At 49.8% G+C, this 14,983-nt stretch overlaps 2 protein-coding genes and 3 non-coding genes across 6 annotated transcripts in view; 2 read left to right on the forward strand and 3 right to left on the reverse strand.

Annotated features, from left to right (window-relative positions):
• Positions 1–14,983, forward strand: part of LOC146209484 (uncharacterized) — a 200,202-nt gene that overhangs the window by 63,215 nt on the left and 122,004 nt on the right. The window lies entirely within an intron of this gene.
• LOC146209485 (uncharacterized) lies at positions 6,835–8,323 on the forward strand. The gene is made up of 2 exons (XM_084597542.1): positions 6,835–7,439; positions 7,884–8,323. Exons 1-2 carry the CDS (start codon positions 7,211–7,213, stop codon positions 8,321–8,323), a joined length of 669 nt encoding a protein of 222 aa, XP_084453668.1. The 5' UTR covers positions 6,835–7,210.
• On the reverse strand, positions 11,954–12,025 carry TRNAI-GAU (transfer RNA isoleucine (anticodon GAU)). Its single transcript has one exon. It is a non-coding gene; the product is annotated as a tRNA-Ile (tRNA).
• Positions 12,438–12,509, reverse strand: TRNAV-CAC (transfer RNA valine (anticodon CAC)). Its single transcript has one exon. It is a non-coding gene; the product is annotated as a tRNA-Val (tRNA).
• Positions 13,403–13,474, reverse strand: TRNAM-CAU (transfer RNA methionine (anticodon CAU)). The gene has a single exon. It is a non-coding gene; the product is annotated as a tRNA-Met (tRNA).

Genomic DNA, 14,983 nt, shown 5'->3' on the forward strand with positions numbered 1-14,983 from the left:
AGCCGGCCACATTGACACGAAAACAGCGACTGCACATTTGTACCAACGTTGTTACGTATGAAAAGGGCCCAGCCGCCAGAGGAACTAAATGAATGACACACACAAACATCGAAATGCAGTCGGAAAGCGGACATCATTCGATCTGTCGCTTCTTGGCTATCAGTTTTGGTTTCTTGAACAGCTACTACGTGCAGATCGTTCTCAATGAAAAGACGGTTAAGCTGGCACTGCGGCCTTCTTGCTCCGAGGCCCCGTACGTTTATTGTAGTTACACGTAGCGCTTCAGGGAGGTTGAGTGCCATGTCGAAGAAAGGAAAGGACCCTATCTCATGGTGTCTACCTAAATGAGAAACCCCGGAACCCCATGCCACCTCTGTATGGCATGAACTACACAAAACTACCGAGGTGGTTTACCCGCCTGCCGTGTTTCTACAGAAATGTTCGGACGCGGCTTCAAGGTCGAACGCCTAATACTTGATGTTTTAGTCGGCGGCTCGTCTCCGCCACTGACACCAAGTTGGGGCACATTAGGAGCGAGTTGCTCGGCCGGCCGTCTTCCGACCGTTTGGCTGACCGCTGTACCGAGAACGTCCGTGGGCTGGGTGTCGCTAACTACAGAGTCAGATAATGTCACAGCCGCACCATTCGGCACGACAGCGACGGCCGATGCAGACTCTGGGGAAGACTTCTCGGGCATTGCGCCAGCGACAGGTTGACACTCCAGTTGATCCGTCTGTGGGGCGCCCACCGTGGTCTGTTGCAGCGACGATACATTAGCCACTCTCGATGCCTCCTCCGCGTCGGCTTCATCCATGAGCAGCTCGGCAGCGTCTACGCTGCTCACGGGCCCGGTGACGCTGGCCTACGTCCGAGAACACTGTGTCTCGTCATGTCCGAAGCGACGTCAGGAACCGCACCGTGGAATGCGGCAGTCACGCCAAATGTGGCCCGTGCCTCGACACCGCTGACAGAGGGGAGCCCTGCCCGCAACGACCACAAGGGTAGCTCTCCAGCGACTTTTTTTTGGTGGGGCAGGTCGTCCAGCTTCACGCCGGCATTCAACTTCAACGTCACCAGCCTCGTGCTCGAACCCTTATCCAACACACCCTGTGCACGCCACCGCTCCTTAGATATGTCAGTCACTTTGGCGAACGGCGCGAAAGCGAGCCGCACGTCCTCGTCCGGTACGCTGGGCAGCAGCCAATGTAGCTTCATTCGGATGTCTCGGTTCGCCGGGTCAGTCACGAGGCATCGAGAAGATTTCACTTTTAGCTCTCCCATTTGCACAATCTTCTTTACGCCCACGTCGTCCTTAAACGTTACGGCCCAAACGTGGCTCATGCGGTACGCCCCGAGGGCGATAACTTCCGGCAGGAGCGATAGGGGAGCGAGCGCATCCCGGAAATCTCTCACCCGGTATGGGCGGACCCTGATGTCTACGTGCAAGAAAACAGTGCTTAGAACGAATCGTCCTGTAGGCAAACTAGGCAATACGACCTGGTATTCTTCACTTGATGCAAAAATCCTGTCACCGCGGCTCGACATGGCCGCTGTAGCCGCTCCAACGGAGCTCGTCATAAGACGTCCGTCACGCTCGGTGGCCGGAAGTGGAATCCCACTGCGCCGCTCTGCTTTTTTTTCTTTATTGCCGACTTGGACATTCAAAACAAGACGATGAACAATAAAACGTGCCAGCACACTTTCGCGTGACACGGCGGGTTAAAACTTTTTCAGTTTTACCAAACTGTCAAGCACATGAATCCTTTGTGGCAGCTCAGGGAGTGTCATATGCACTTCCTTGAACCGCACAACACTGTGTATGAAATGTTCTGGGTACAACGGTGGGGAAATTAGCAGAGTATTTGTATCTCCGGGGTTGCTCAATAAAAAAAAAATATCATTAGCAGAGCGTGGTTTCGATCCACGGACATCTGGGTTATGGGCCCAGCATGCTTCCACTGCGCCACTCTGCTGGGCACAAGGATGGGGAAATTAGCAGTGCATTAGTATCTTCGGGGTCGCTCAATGAAAATATAAATATCAGTAGGAGATCGTGGTTTCGATCCACGGACCTCTGGGTTATGGGCCCAACACGCTTCCACTGCGCCACTCTGCTGGGCACAACGGTGGGGAAATTAGCAGTGTATTAGTTTCTTCGTGGTCGCTCAATGAAAATATAAATATCAGTAGCAGATCGTGGTTTCGATGCACGGAGCTCTGGGTTATGGGCCCAGCACGCTTCCACTGCGCCAGTCTGCTGCGTACAAGAGTGGGGAAATTAGCAGTGTATTTGTATCTTCGGGGTTGCTCAAAGCAAATAAAAATATCAGTAGCAGAGCGGGGTTTCGATCCACGGACGTCTGGGTTATGGGCCCAGCACGCTTCCACTGCGCCACTCTGCTGGGCGCAAGGGAGGGGAAATTAGCATTGTATTTGTATCTTCGGGGTTGTTCAATCAAAAAAAAATATCAGTAGCAGAGCGTAATCTCGATCCACGGTCCTCTGGGTTATGGGCCCCAGCACGCTCAAACTGCGCCACTTTTTTTTCTTTATTGCCGTGAAAATCAAAACAAAAATACACATGATAAAACAGGTCAACTACGCTTGAGCTAACGCGTACGTGGCTAAAATCTTTTCAAGTGCAATAACTCATAAAACAGACAATGCCATTGTGGTGGATCCTGCTGCATCCTGAACGTTTCGCGTATATACACCATACTTTCAATGAAGTTTTCACGCGCAGATCGTGTATCTATATCTGCATGACGCACCTGCACTCGTGTTTTCCACATACTATGGAGGCCAAGGACCGCGATTAAATTATACGGTGCATCATTGTTCTGCACTGGTAGGAATTTGATACCGTACGGAGTTAAGGGAAGTTCCTTTTTAATTGTCCTTTGGAGGACGTCCCATAGAAAGACAGCATCCCAACACTGTAAGAAAACGTGCTCAATTGTTTCCGCTTTTTTGCACAACAGGCAATTTGTTGTCCATGGGACGAAGATACCTTTATCATTCAGGCAGGTTTTAACAGGGAGCGTATTAGAGTGAAGTTTGAAAAGGAACGTTTTAGCAGATGCCCTCACGGGCATCTTCTTGACTCTTTTCAAAACCTCCTGTCCTGGACCTCCACAGTGTAATGTCCGGTAAAAAGGCACCGGCAGCATCACGTCAATGAGATCTTTATATAGTTCTTTTCTGGAAACATTATAAAGGTAATCAAAAGAGAACTGCACTTCAAGCAACTTGCACGAAAAAACAACCTCGCGCAGGTAGCCAGTCACAGTACCAGGCATGTTTTCACGTGACACAATCCATTCAGGGAGCAGCCTCTGCAATCGCACTTGCATCACAGTTCTTAGAAAGGTATCTTTTTGATCACGCAGGAATATAAATCGCGAAACCACTTGACGCAAGCACAAATGGGCAAGGCCAAGCCCGCCCCTTTTTAACAGAAATAAACAAATTCGTCCAGGTGGTTTTTTCCCATGTGTATGCCCAAATTAAAACAGCAAAAACGCGGTGCATTTTCTGAATTGAGGTTCGTGAGACACACAACACATTGATGAGGTACCACAGCCTCGAAATAAGAGAAACATTGCAAATAGAAACGCGCGAAAACATTGAGAGTTGCCTTCCTTGCCACGCATCCGCTTTTTCTTCGCTCTGGATGTCTCTTCCATTCAGTGCACGTTGGGATCTCAATAACAATCTAAAGGCACGCCTAGATATCGCGTTGGGAGAGCAGACCATCGCAGCATACAGAAGAAATCAGGTGCCACGTCCCAATCACCGTGCCAAAACCCAGAGCTTTTCTCCCAATTGATCATACATCCGGTTTGACCACAAAATGTTTGGACGACACCCGTAACTTCACGGATGCTCTTTCTGGTTGCACAAAAGACTGCAATGTCGTCAGCGTATGCTAGCATTTTCACGTGTGCTGATTGCAGCTTGAATCCTAAAATGCGATCGCTATCAATGATAGCCAAGCAAAGTGGCTCTAAATACAATTCAAAAAGCAGGGGTGAGAGCGGGCAGCCCTGCCTTACCGATGACCGTACTGCGATGGTGTCAGTCAGTTCACCATTCACTATAATACGGGTAGTGCAGTTCGCATAAGCAATTTTAACACCCTCCACTATGACTTTGTTGTGACGCATGAACACGTGCTTATCTACCGAGATACCGGCTAAGCCACTGTTAACGACAGTAGCTGCGGTGACGTGGCTAGCCAACGGCTATAAATACTATTAACCTTTATTAAAGCTTGTTCGTTCTTCGCCAACTACTTCTCGATTCACTTCAGTGGCGACGAGGCTGCCCACAGCCGGGCACTGTCTGTTCCATCGCGGCCACGCCGGACCGCCGGGTTTCGACGAAACGGAAGACAGTTGGGAAGCCTATCAGGTGCATCTGGAATGTTATTTTGAAGCTTACGGAATCGATGACTCGAAGAAACGACGGGCTCTTCTAACGGCAGCTTTAAGTACAGCAACAGTCGGCATAATAACGGGACGTTGCGCGCCGGTCAAGATTCAAGAGCTAGCCTACGAGCAGCTGGTTCTGCTGCTGACTGAGCATTTCGCGCCGCAAGGCAATGAATTTGCGGAGTCGTACAAGTTCTTCACAAGACGCCAGCGTCCGGACGAAACAATGAAGGACTTTATTGCCGAAATTCGGAAGCAAGCCTGCAGGTGGAACTTTGGCGATGCAAGGGACAGAGTGTTACGAGACAGACTTGTTTGCGGTCTGCGTGACACCGGCGTTCAGCGGAAACTCTTGTCAAAAGCTTCGCTAACGCTGAAAGAATCCGAGGATATAGCGTTAGCGGCAGAGATGGCAGCCCTTAACGTGGACCACATGGATAAGACAAAGGATCATGGCAATATTAATGCCGTGAGAAGCAAGCAGCAGGGCCAATCGTATTGCCACAAAACTTGTACGCACACGGCATCTAAACCAAGCCCAGGTGACGCTTGCCCGTGTTGCGGTAGCACTGAGCACAAGGCAGGGAAGTGCAAGTTTCGCCGGGCGGAGTGTTTTCGCTGCCGACGGAAAGGGCACGTAGCTAAAATGTGCGCGTTGAAAAAACCAGGAGTGGCACTTTGTGAAGAGCATTCCTCGTCAAGTGACGGCAACGAGCTTCGTCTACTTAGTTTGTACACTGCGTCTGTTAACTTGACCACGCCCATTATTCGCACATTCCGTTGGAGCGGGATTGCGATCAAGATGCAAGTAGACACAGGCTCGCCGGTCTCCATCATTACGTGGAAAACCTACTGCAAGCATCGCATGCCTGGCCTGCGCTACTCAAGACGTCTTTGCAGTTGTCCTGCTTCCTGGGCAAGCTCCCCTTGAAGGGCCAGCTCAAGCTTCCTGTCTCGTACGCGGGAAAAACCTTGGAAGCGACGCTGACCGTGCTGCAGTGCGCTGGCCCGGACTTGTGCGGACGTGACATCATCAGCGCATTTGAGCATAGCGGAAGACCCGTCCTCAGCATTGCCAGCGATGCAACCTCTGGTGAGCAAGATTTGTCGCACCAACCTTCCGTTAGCGCACTGTTAGAAGAGTTCAGTGATCTGTTTACGCCAGGTCTAGGGCGCATTAACGGTCCCTCAGTTCATCTGCGGTTGCATGAAAATGCGAAACCGCGTTTCTGCAAAGCTCGTTCTGTGCCATATGCAATGCGGGAGCAAGTGTCTAATGAAATAGACCGGCTTGTTAAAGATGGCATTCTCTCGCCTATCGACAGTGCGGATTGGGCCACGCCTCTGGTTCCCGTGATCAAGAAGAATGGTTCCATTCGGTTGTGTGGTGATTTTAAGGTGACCGCAAACTCTGCATGCGTTACGGAGCAGTACCCATTGCCGAAAATACGGGATATTTTCGCCAACCTAAACGGCGGGGAAGTCTTCAGCTCTATCGACTTGAAAGATGCTTACAATCAGTTGCCGCTTGATGAGGAAACCAGGAAGCTTTTGGTCGTAAACACCCCGAAAGGCCTGTTTTGCTTCAATCGACTTCCGTTTGGTGTAGCCTCTGCTCCTGCAATTTTTCAGAGACGTAAGTAAGGCATCCTGCAAGGTATTCCGGGCGTTCAAGTTTACCTGGACGACGTAGTAGTCGCGGAAAAACACGGGAACTCTGACACACTGCGTGAAGTTTTCAGGCGTTTCCGGCAGCATGGTGTGTAGTTGCATCCCCAGAAATGCAAGTTTCGGCAAGCAGAAGTTGAATTTCTGGGGCATCGTATAAGCGCGGACGGGTTGTTACCTAAGACAGATAACACTGCCGCCATAGCAAAGATGCCGAAGCCAACGTGCATTGCGGAACGGCGGGCATTCTTGGGGTTTGTAACCTATTACCACGCATTTCTGGGAAATTTGGCTATGGTTCTGGAGCCGCTGCATGAACTACTAAGGAAGAACGCACGCTGGAAGGGGGGGGGGGGGCGAGACAAGATAACGCTTTCCGGACAACGAAGCGGCTGCTAGAGGAAGCAAAGTTCTTGGCACACTACGATCCAAGTAAGCCCCTTTTCTTGGAAACCGATGCATCATCGTGTGGCGTTGGCGCCGTACTATACCACAGAGTAAATGGGCAAGATCTACCAATCGGGTTCCGATCGCGAACTCTTTCAGCTGCTGAGCGCAATTACGCGCAGATTGAAAGAGAGGCATTGCGGTAGTATTCGGTGTTAAAGTTCCGGGAATATCTGCTCGGGAATCAGTTCACGCTCGTCACTGATCACAGAACTCTCGTGAGCCTTTTCAGCCCCGACAAGCCCGTTCCAGCCATGGCCACTGCACGGATTCAGCGCTGGTCTCTCCTGCTGAGCGCCTACAACTACAAAATTCAGTACAAACCAGGGAAGGCACTGATTCCTGCCGACACCCTTAGCCGTTTGCCTGTGCGGGAGAACCAAAACGCTAAGATTGGAGAAGATGATGCGCGTGAGTACGTTCTTCTAACAGATCACCTAAATTCTGGTCCGCTCTCAGCGAGTGATTTGGCCAAGATGACGGGCAGTGATAGCGACCTCGCGCAAGTCCGCCAATACATTCACAATGGCTGGCCACGATACTGCCAGCCCAGTCAGGAGCCATTACGCGCATATATGCACAGGAAGGACGAACTGACTTGCAGCCATGGAATTGTATACTAGGGTCATCGTGCAGTAATTCCGACGGCTGCGAGGCTACCAATGCTGCGTATGCTGCATGACGCGCATCAAGGTATAACGGCCATGAAGAACTTGGCTCGGTCTGTATTCTGGTATCCAGGACTCGATCGGGACATTGAGAAGCTTGTCAACGGGTGTACAACATGCATAGAATGCGGCAGCATGCCCGCGGCCCAACAACCCGTTCCTTGGCCGAAAACGGAAGAGCCCTGGTCTAGAATCCATGTCGATTTTGCGGGGCCCTTTGAAGGTCTCATGTTGATGGTTGTGGTCGATTCTCATACGAAATAGATCGAGGTTGCTGCTATGAAGACTACCACTTCAATGAAAACAATTGAAGCACTGCAGACAATGTTCAGCCGATTCGGCTTGCCAAGAACTCTCGTGACTGATAACGGGCCGCAGTTTTGTAGCGAGGAGTTCAGGGCATATATGATGCGCAATGGCATCATTCATTTGCGGACAGCTCCTTACAAGCCGCAGTCTAACGGCCTGGCGGAAACGGCGGTACGTACTGTGAAGCAAGGACTAAGCAAGAACACGCACGGTAGTCTGCAAGCACGCCTGGACCACATTTTGTCTCATTATCGGCGTACCCCCCATCTAAACGGGAAAACCCCGGCCCCCATGCTTCTCGGTTACGAGCCGCGCTGTTTACTGCACAATATCGTGTCACGACCTTTTCCCTCTGCAGGTGCTTGCAACAACGGCAAACCGCTGCGCAAGGAAATCTGGTTCAAGAACTACGGAGCAGGTGACAAGTGGAAACCAGGTGTGATAGAGTCCATCGAGGGCTCGCGCATGACAGCCGTAAAGACCGCAGATGGGGAGCAACATCGCCGCCACCAGGACCAGCTAAAGACCAGGAAAACCAGTGTGGAAGGAGCGGAGGTTAAACCCGGGGCCCCCACGGGGGCATCAATGGCTGAAGACAGCCAAAGCGTATCGGGAGAGCCGCAGTCTCAAGTGCACGGCAGCAGCGAGAGCCAGTGTCAAGCGGGCGCTGACATGCAAACGCCGTCAGGCTCACAAGCTGAGGACAGTACAAATGAGTCACCGGTGACTGGCGGCGCTGGAGTGACACTGCGTAGGTCAAAAAGGAACACCCGACGCCCCGACCGCTTCACTCCTTAAGAGGGGAGAATTGTTGTGACGCACGGACACGTGCTTATCTACCGAGATACCGGCTAAGCCACTGCTAACGACAGTAGCTGCGGTGACGTGGCTAGCCAACGGCTATAAATACTACTAACCTTTAATAAAGCTTGTTCGTTCTTCGCCAACCACTTCTCGATTCACTTCAGACTTCACCAAGGTTAGAATGCTCCAAAATGGAAAAAAGAATTTCGTGAGAAACACGGTCAACGGCTTTCGCCAAATCTAATTGCATCATGGCTATCTGACCACCGAGTGCATCAACACATTCAATACGGTTCTTGCGACATGTATATTCGTGGCAATGGATCGACCCTTGATGCCGCACGTTTGATGGGGCCCAACCAATTTTTTTTATTACGCTTTGCAGTCTTTTTGCTAAAACCTTCATGTACACCTTGTAGTCAACATTGGTGAGGCTAATCGGTCGATATGAACCCACCAACAGTCGTTTTTCCGGATCATCTGTCTTGGGTATCAGCACAATATGCGATGTAAAGAAAGACATTGGAACAGTATTACATTCATAAGCTTCGGTGATTACATCGAGCATAAACTGAGCCGCACACTGCTGAAAAGTTTTAAAGAAGGCAGCGCTTAGACCATCCGGCCAAGGGGCTTTACCAGGTGTCAGGTCATCTATTGCAGATTCTATCTCCTGCAACGTTATCGGTGTTTCTAGGCGCGCTTTACTTTCGTCATCCAGTGCCGGCATCAGTCTTAGAAAATCTGTTTGAAAGCCGCCTACAGTCTCAAGCTTAGCGCTAAGCAGTTCTTCAAAGTGCTCTGCTACCGCACGCTGAATATCTTTAGCATCTTCAGTGATATGGCCGGCATACCTTATACTCCTTATTTCTTTCTGGCAGGCGTATCTTTTCTCGTCTGCTAGCGCTCGTTTTGTCGGCACTTCTCCAGCCCAAAGTTTTTCAGCCCTTGCATGTATGACAGCCGCTGTGTATCTTTCGCTGTCGATTGTTTCCAGCTCACTTTTAAGCTCTCGTATTTTACTGGCGAAATTCCCTGGCACAGTACTTTCCATGCTCAAACAAAACTGAAGTTGTTCATTCAGTTCTTTTTCTTTCTCTTTATGCCGCACCTTACTGCTCTTTTCTATGGATTTCAATTTGACCCACTCTTTGAAGCTGTCTCATTCCGCTCCAAAATTTACTGGTCGCATAGCCAGACGATTTTCAAACTCGGTCTTAACTTCCGTAAGGAACTCCTCATCGGCGAGAAGTTTGGCATTCAGTTTCCATAGGTACCATTTAAAGCGCGATTTCTTTCCTGCCCTACCGAACACTGCACTCACGAGACAATGATCGCTGAAAGACACAGGTTTGACCTCATTTGCAGTACATAGGGAAACAAGATCAACCGAGGCATACACCCTGTCCAATCTAGGATGGCTATCTCGCTGAAAGTGCGTGAACTCTGGTTGGTTTCCAGTGGAGAACACACTACCAACATCCTCAAGGCCGTATTTATGCACAAGTGCATTCAACTGCTCGGAGCTTCTGTCTCTTCGAGGTTTACACTTCGCCGCTCGGTCCACAACTGCGCACACACAGTTGTAATCGCCAAGTACAAGCAGGATTTTGTCGACCTTCAACCACAATTCAATAGGCTTAAAAAACAATTCACGTTCGCGTTCTGAATAGGGAGCATACACACACACAACACGCCAGCATAAATTGCAGTAGGTAAAATCAGTAACCAAAAGACGAAAACTTGGACACGCAAAAACGGACTCTACGCTTACTCCCAGCGTGTTATGTATAAATAAAATGCGTCCACCCGATACACCAACAGAATGGCATACACACACATAAAAGTTTATTTGAAAAGAAGCCACCATACGGTCAGTGCTTTCTTGGCTCTCAATCTTTGACTCTTGCACAGCTGCTATAACTATATCATTATCCACAAGAAGGCGATTGAGCTGGCATTGTCGCCTTTTCGCTCCCAGCTCTTTGACATTCAAAGTAGCTACGTGTAACGCCGAATTAAGCTTGAGAGTCATGTGTTAGAAAGGGGCGCCCATACCCGCATGGTGCCTACCTTCATGATTGCGTGGCCTCCGCTTCTGAAGAACAGCGGCGTATGTGTGCATGTATTGCCCTCCCAGCAGAACGTCGGGCTGCATTCAAACGAAGTCCAAGCACCGTCTTTCATTTTTTTTCACACACGCCCCGCTTGGTTGCAGAATGTTCCTGACGCTGGTCGGTGCAGCCAACCCACAAACCGTTCAAGACACCACAAAAACTACGGAGGCGGTTTCCCCGCCTGCCGCGTGTCGGCCGAGAAGTTCGGCTTCGGTCTCAAAGTTGATCTTCGGATGCCCGCAGTTTTCGGCGGCAGCTCATCAGAAACACCGCCGGGCAGCTGAGTCTCCTCGAAGCTTTCCTCGTGTGGACGTTTCGCGGCAATTAAGGCCGCTGTCTCCGGCCCAACTTCCATGGCATCAGTACAAGGAGGCTCAGTACTGAGATGCTCCTCAGCGTCAGAAAACTTAATTACGTCTTCTGACGCTTCCTTTGATGCGCTTTCGTGGTCCTGTTGGTCCTGCGATGGAACGTGCAAGACGTGCAGATTTTCAGTCTTTTCACTTGAGACCGTCAACTTATGCTCAGTTAAAACCGTCATGGAAGGCGCGTCCTGTTTCGTTGACTGTCCTCTAATGTCAGCCGCCTCCTCCGCATCCACCTCATCCATTATCAACTCGGACGAGCCTTCGCTGGTCCCAGGTCCGGCAATGCTTGCGTAGGTACGTGCACACTGGCGGTCTTCATGCCTGAACCGTCGACAGGTTTTGAAACGAGGAACCCGGCACTCCTTGCGGATGTGCCCCGTACTCCGACAGCGTAGGCACAAGGGAGGTCTGCCTGGCACAACAACAAGCGCCAGCTCACCGCTAACGTTCAGCTGATGTCGCAGGTCGTCCAGCTTCACGCCAGCTTTCAACTTAAGCGCGACAAGTCGAGTAGTTGAGCCCTTTTCTACCATACCTTTCACACGCCAGCGCTCCCTTGCAACTTCCAACACCTTTCCATACGGCGTAAAGGAAGCACGAACATCCTCGTCTGACACGGTGTGTAACAGCCAGTGAAGTTTCAGTCGCACGTCCTGGTTGACCGGGTCAATTATCAAGCAGCGACCGTTTTTCACACACAACTCGACTACACTAACAAGCATGGTCACCGCTTCAGGATCCTTGAGAGTGGCAGCCCAGACGAGGCTCATCCGATACGCCCCCATCGGAACAACATCGGGGATCAGCGAATGCTGTGCCAACGCGCCGCGGAAATCTTCCGCCCGCTACGGGCGGGTCCTGATATCGGCGTGCAAAACAACCGTACTCAAAACAACCCGACCTGTTAGCAGTGCAGGAAAAACAACTTGAGAAGTACTATCCTGTTCAGCAGTCCTGTTACCGCGGCCTGACATGGCCGCTGAAGCCGCTCCTGAGGAGCCCTGCATCCTGCGTCCGTTCACTGGCGTGGCTGGAAGCAGAATCCTACTTCCACTGCGCAACTCTGCTGGCCACAAGGGTGGGGAAATTAGCAGAGTATTAGTATATTCGGGGTTGCTCAATAAAAATAAAAATATCAGTAGCAGAGCGTGGTTTCGATCCACGGACCTCTGGGTTATCGGCCCAGCACGCTTCCACTGCGCCACTCTGCTGGGCACAAGGGTGGGGAAATTAGCAGTGTATTTGTATCTTCGTGGTTGCTGAATGACAATAAAAATGTCAGTAGCAGAGCGTGGTTTTGATCACGGACCTCTGGGTTATGGGCCCAGCACGCTTCCACTGCGCCACTCTGCTTTTGTTTTCTTTATTGCCGACTTGGACATTCAAAAAAAGACGATAAACAATAAAACGTGCCAGCACACTTTCGCGTGACACGGCGGGTTAAAACTTTATCAGTTTTACCAAACCCTCAAGCACATGAATCCATTGCGGCAGCTCGGGGAGTGTCATATGCACTTCCTTGAACCGCACAACACTGTGTATGAAATGTTCTGGGTACAAGGGTGGGGAAATTAGCAGTGTAATTGTATCTCCGGGGTTTCTCAATAAAAATAAAAATATCATTAGCAGAGCGTGGTTTCGATCCACGGACCTCTGGGTTGTGGGCCCAGCACGCTTCCACTGCGCCACTCTGCTGGGCACAAGGGTGGGGAAATTAGCAGTGTATTTGTATCTTGGGGGGTCGCTGAATGAAAATATAAGTACCAGTAGCAGATCGTGGTTTCGATCCACGGACCTCTGGGTTATGGGCCCAGCACGCTTCCACTGCGCCACTCTGCTGGCCACAAGGGTGGGGAAATTAGCAGTGTATTTGTATCTTCGGGGTCGCTCAATGAAAATATAACTATCAGCAGCAGATCGTGGTTTCGATCCACGGACCTCTGAGTTATGGGCCCAGCACGCTTCCACTGCGCCACTCTGCTTTTTTTTTCTTTATTGCCGACTTGGACATTCAAAACAAGACGATGAACAATAAAACGTGCAAGCACACTTTCGCGTGACACGGCGGGTTAAAACTTTTTCAGTTTTACCGAACTGTCAAGCACATGAATCCATTGTGGCAGCTCGGGGAGTGTCATATGTACTTCCTTGAACCGCACAACACTGTGTATGAAATGTTCTGGGTACAGGGGTGGGGAAATTAGCAGTGTATTTGTATCTCCGGGGTTGCTCAATAAAAATAAAAATATCATTAGCAGAGCGTGGTTTCGATTCACGGACCTCTGGGTTATAGGCCCAGCCCGCTACCACTGCGCCACTGCTTTTTTTTTTCTTTATTGCCGACTTGGACAGTCAAAACAAGACGATGAACAATAAAACGTGCCAGCACACTTTCGCGTGACACGGCGAGTTAAAACTTTTTCAGTTTTACCAAACTGTCAAGCACATGGATCCATTGTGACAGCTCGGGGAGTGTCATATGCACTTCCTTGAACCGCACAACACTGTGTATGAAATGTTCTGGGTACAAGGGTGGGGAAATTAGTGTATTTGTATCTCCGGGGTTGCTCAATAAAAAAAAATATCATTAGCAGAGCGTGGTTTCGATCCACGGACCTCTGGGTTATGGGCCCAGCACGCTTCCACTGCGCCACTCTGCTTTTTTTTTTTTTTTCTTTTCTTTATTGCCTGGCTTTGACACAAATACACCGCACTGGAACTCAAAACAACAGGAAAAAAAGGAATAATATATGTACACAAAGGTAGCTAGCGTTGCCTAACACCCACTGAGGGGCAGGCATTGTCACGTTTAAAATTCCTTGAGCACCGTCAAAGGTTCCAGCTTTGACAGCCACTCAGGAGCACATGGTTGCAATTTAAGCACGTCGAGCCATCGCTGCACACTTTCACGGAAATACATGCGGGCTGGCCGTGCATCTGGATCGCAGTGATAACCAGCCATTCGTGCGCGCCATATACTGTGGAGGCACATTAACATAACCTGGTCTAACGGCATATCATCGTGGTTATCCAATGGCAAGTACCTAATGCCATGGGAATCAAGTGGCAACTGTTTTTTTATTGTCCTTTGCAGAACATCCCACAAATATACCCCCTCCCAGCAATGCAAAAACACGTGATCTATTGTCTCTGGTTGTTTGCAGATGAGACATTGGGCCCCCCACGGTAGGAACATACCCTTCTCCTCCATAAATGATTTTACACTCAAAGTACCGGTATGCAGCATAAAGAAAAACGTTTTAGCTCCCGGAGCAACTTGCATTTTCTTTACGCGTTTTAGTACATTACTTCCTGTGCCTCCATAGTATAAAGCTCGGTACAAGGGCACCGGGAACACCACTTCACAAACATCCTTGTATAATGTTCTCCTGTTAACATTACTTAAATACTCTTTCGAAAAACGTGCGCTTAAGAATTTCACACTCAAAACAATTTCCCTAAAGAAGCCAAACAGAGAACCAGGCATACATTGAGTATACACTACGAAATCAGGCAACGCTCGACCAAGTTTCTGTTGACACACTGTGCGCAGGAATGGATCACTGGCATCCCTAAAAAACATAAAACGGTTGACAATCTGTCGCACAAACAAATGACCCAGACCAAGCCCCCCATGCTTCACCTGCCGGAACAAATTTGTCCGACTGCACCTCTCCCAACTCGAGGCCCAAACAAACACCGCAAAAACTCGATGCAATTTTTGCACATTTACACGGGAGCAATGCAACACTTGCATAACATACCATAACTTACTAATTAAAAACAGGTTGCAAACTGCGGCTCTTGCAAATATTGATAATTGAGCGCTTTTCCATTTCTCCGCTTTTTCACTGGTTTCTTTGACCTGCTCTCGCCAGTATGGCTCGCTTTCCTTGTAAAATTTCAAGGGCACACCCAAGTACTTTGCAGGCGTTGTAACCCACGACACATTAGCAAAAGTGTCGGGGGTCAGCTGCCATTCTCCGTGCCAAAATCCCAGGCACTTACCCCAGTTAACTTTACTCCCTGTGACTTTGCTAAAATGTTTTACCACATCCACTGTCCTCTTTATACTCTCCTTATTTACACAAAAAACCGCAACGTCGTCTGCGTAAGCCAACAATTTGACTTCTGACTCCTGCAGTCGAAAACCATCAATGTCATTGTTT

This window comes from Amblyomma maculatum, chromosome 1, assembly GCF_055883805.1.
Source record: "Amblyomma maculatum isolate TAMU_Amacu chromosome 1, ASM5588380v1, whole genome shotgun sequence".
Classification (NCBI taxonomy): Eukaryota; Metazoa; Arthropoda; class Arachnida; order Ixodida; family Ixodidae; genus Amblyomma; species Amblyomma maculatum.

What these genes read in the sequence shown, in the direction of transcription:
- LOC146209485 (XM_084597542.1), top strand. Translation starts at nt 7,211, where the DNA reads ATGCTGCGTATGCTGCATGACGCGCATCAAGGTATAACGGCCATGAAG. An exon ending in TTTTGCGGGGCCCTTTGAAG is followed by an intron (nt 7,440 to 7,883) that starts GTCTCATGTTGA and finishes TTCCCTCTGCAG; the next exon opens with GTGCTTGCAACAACGGCAAA.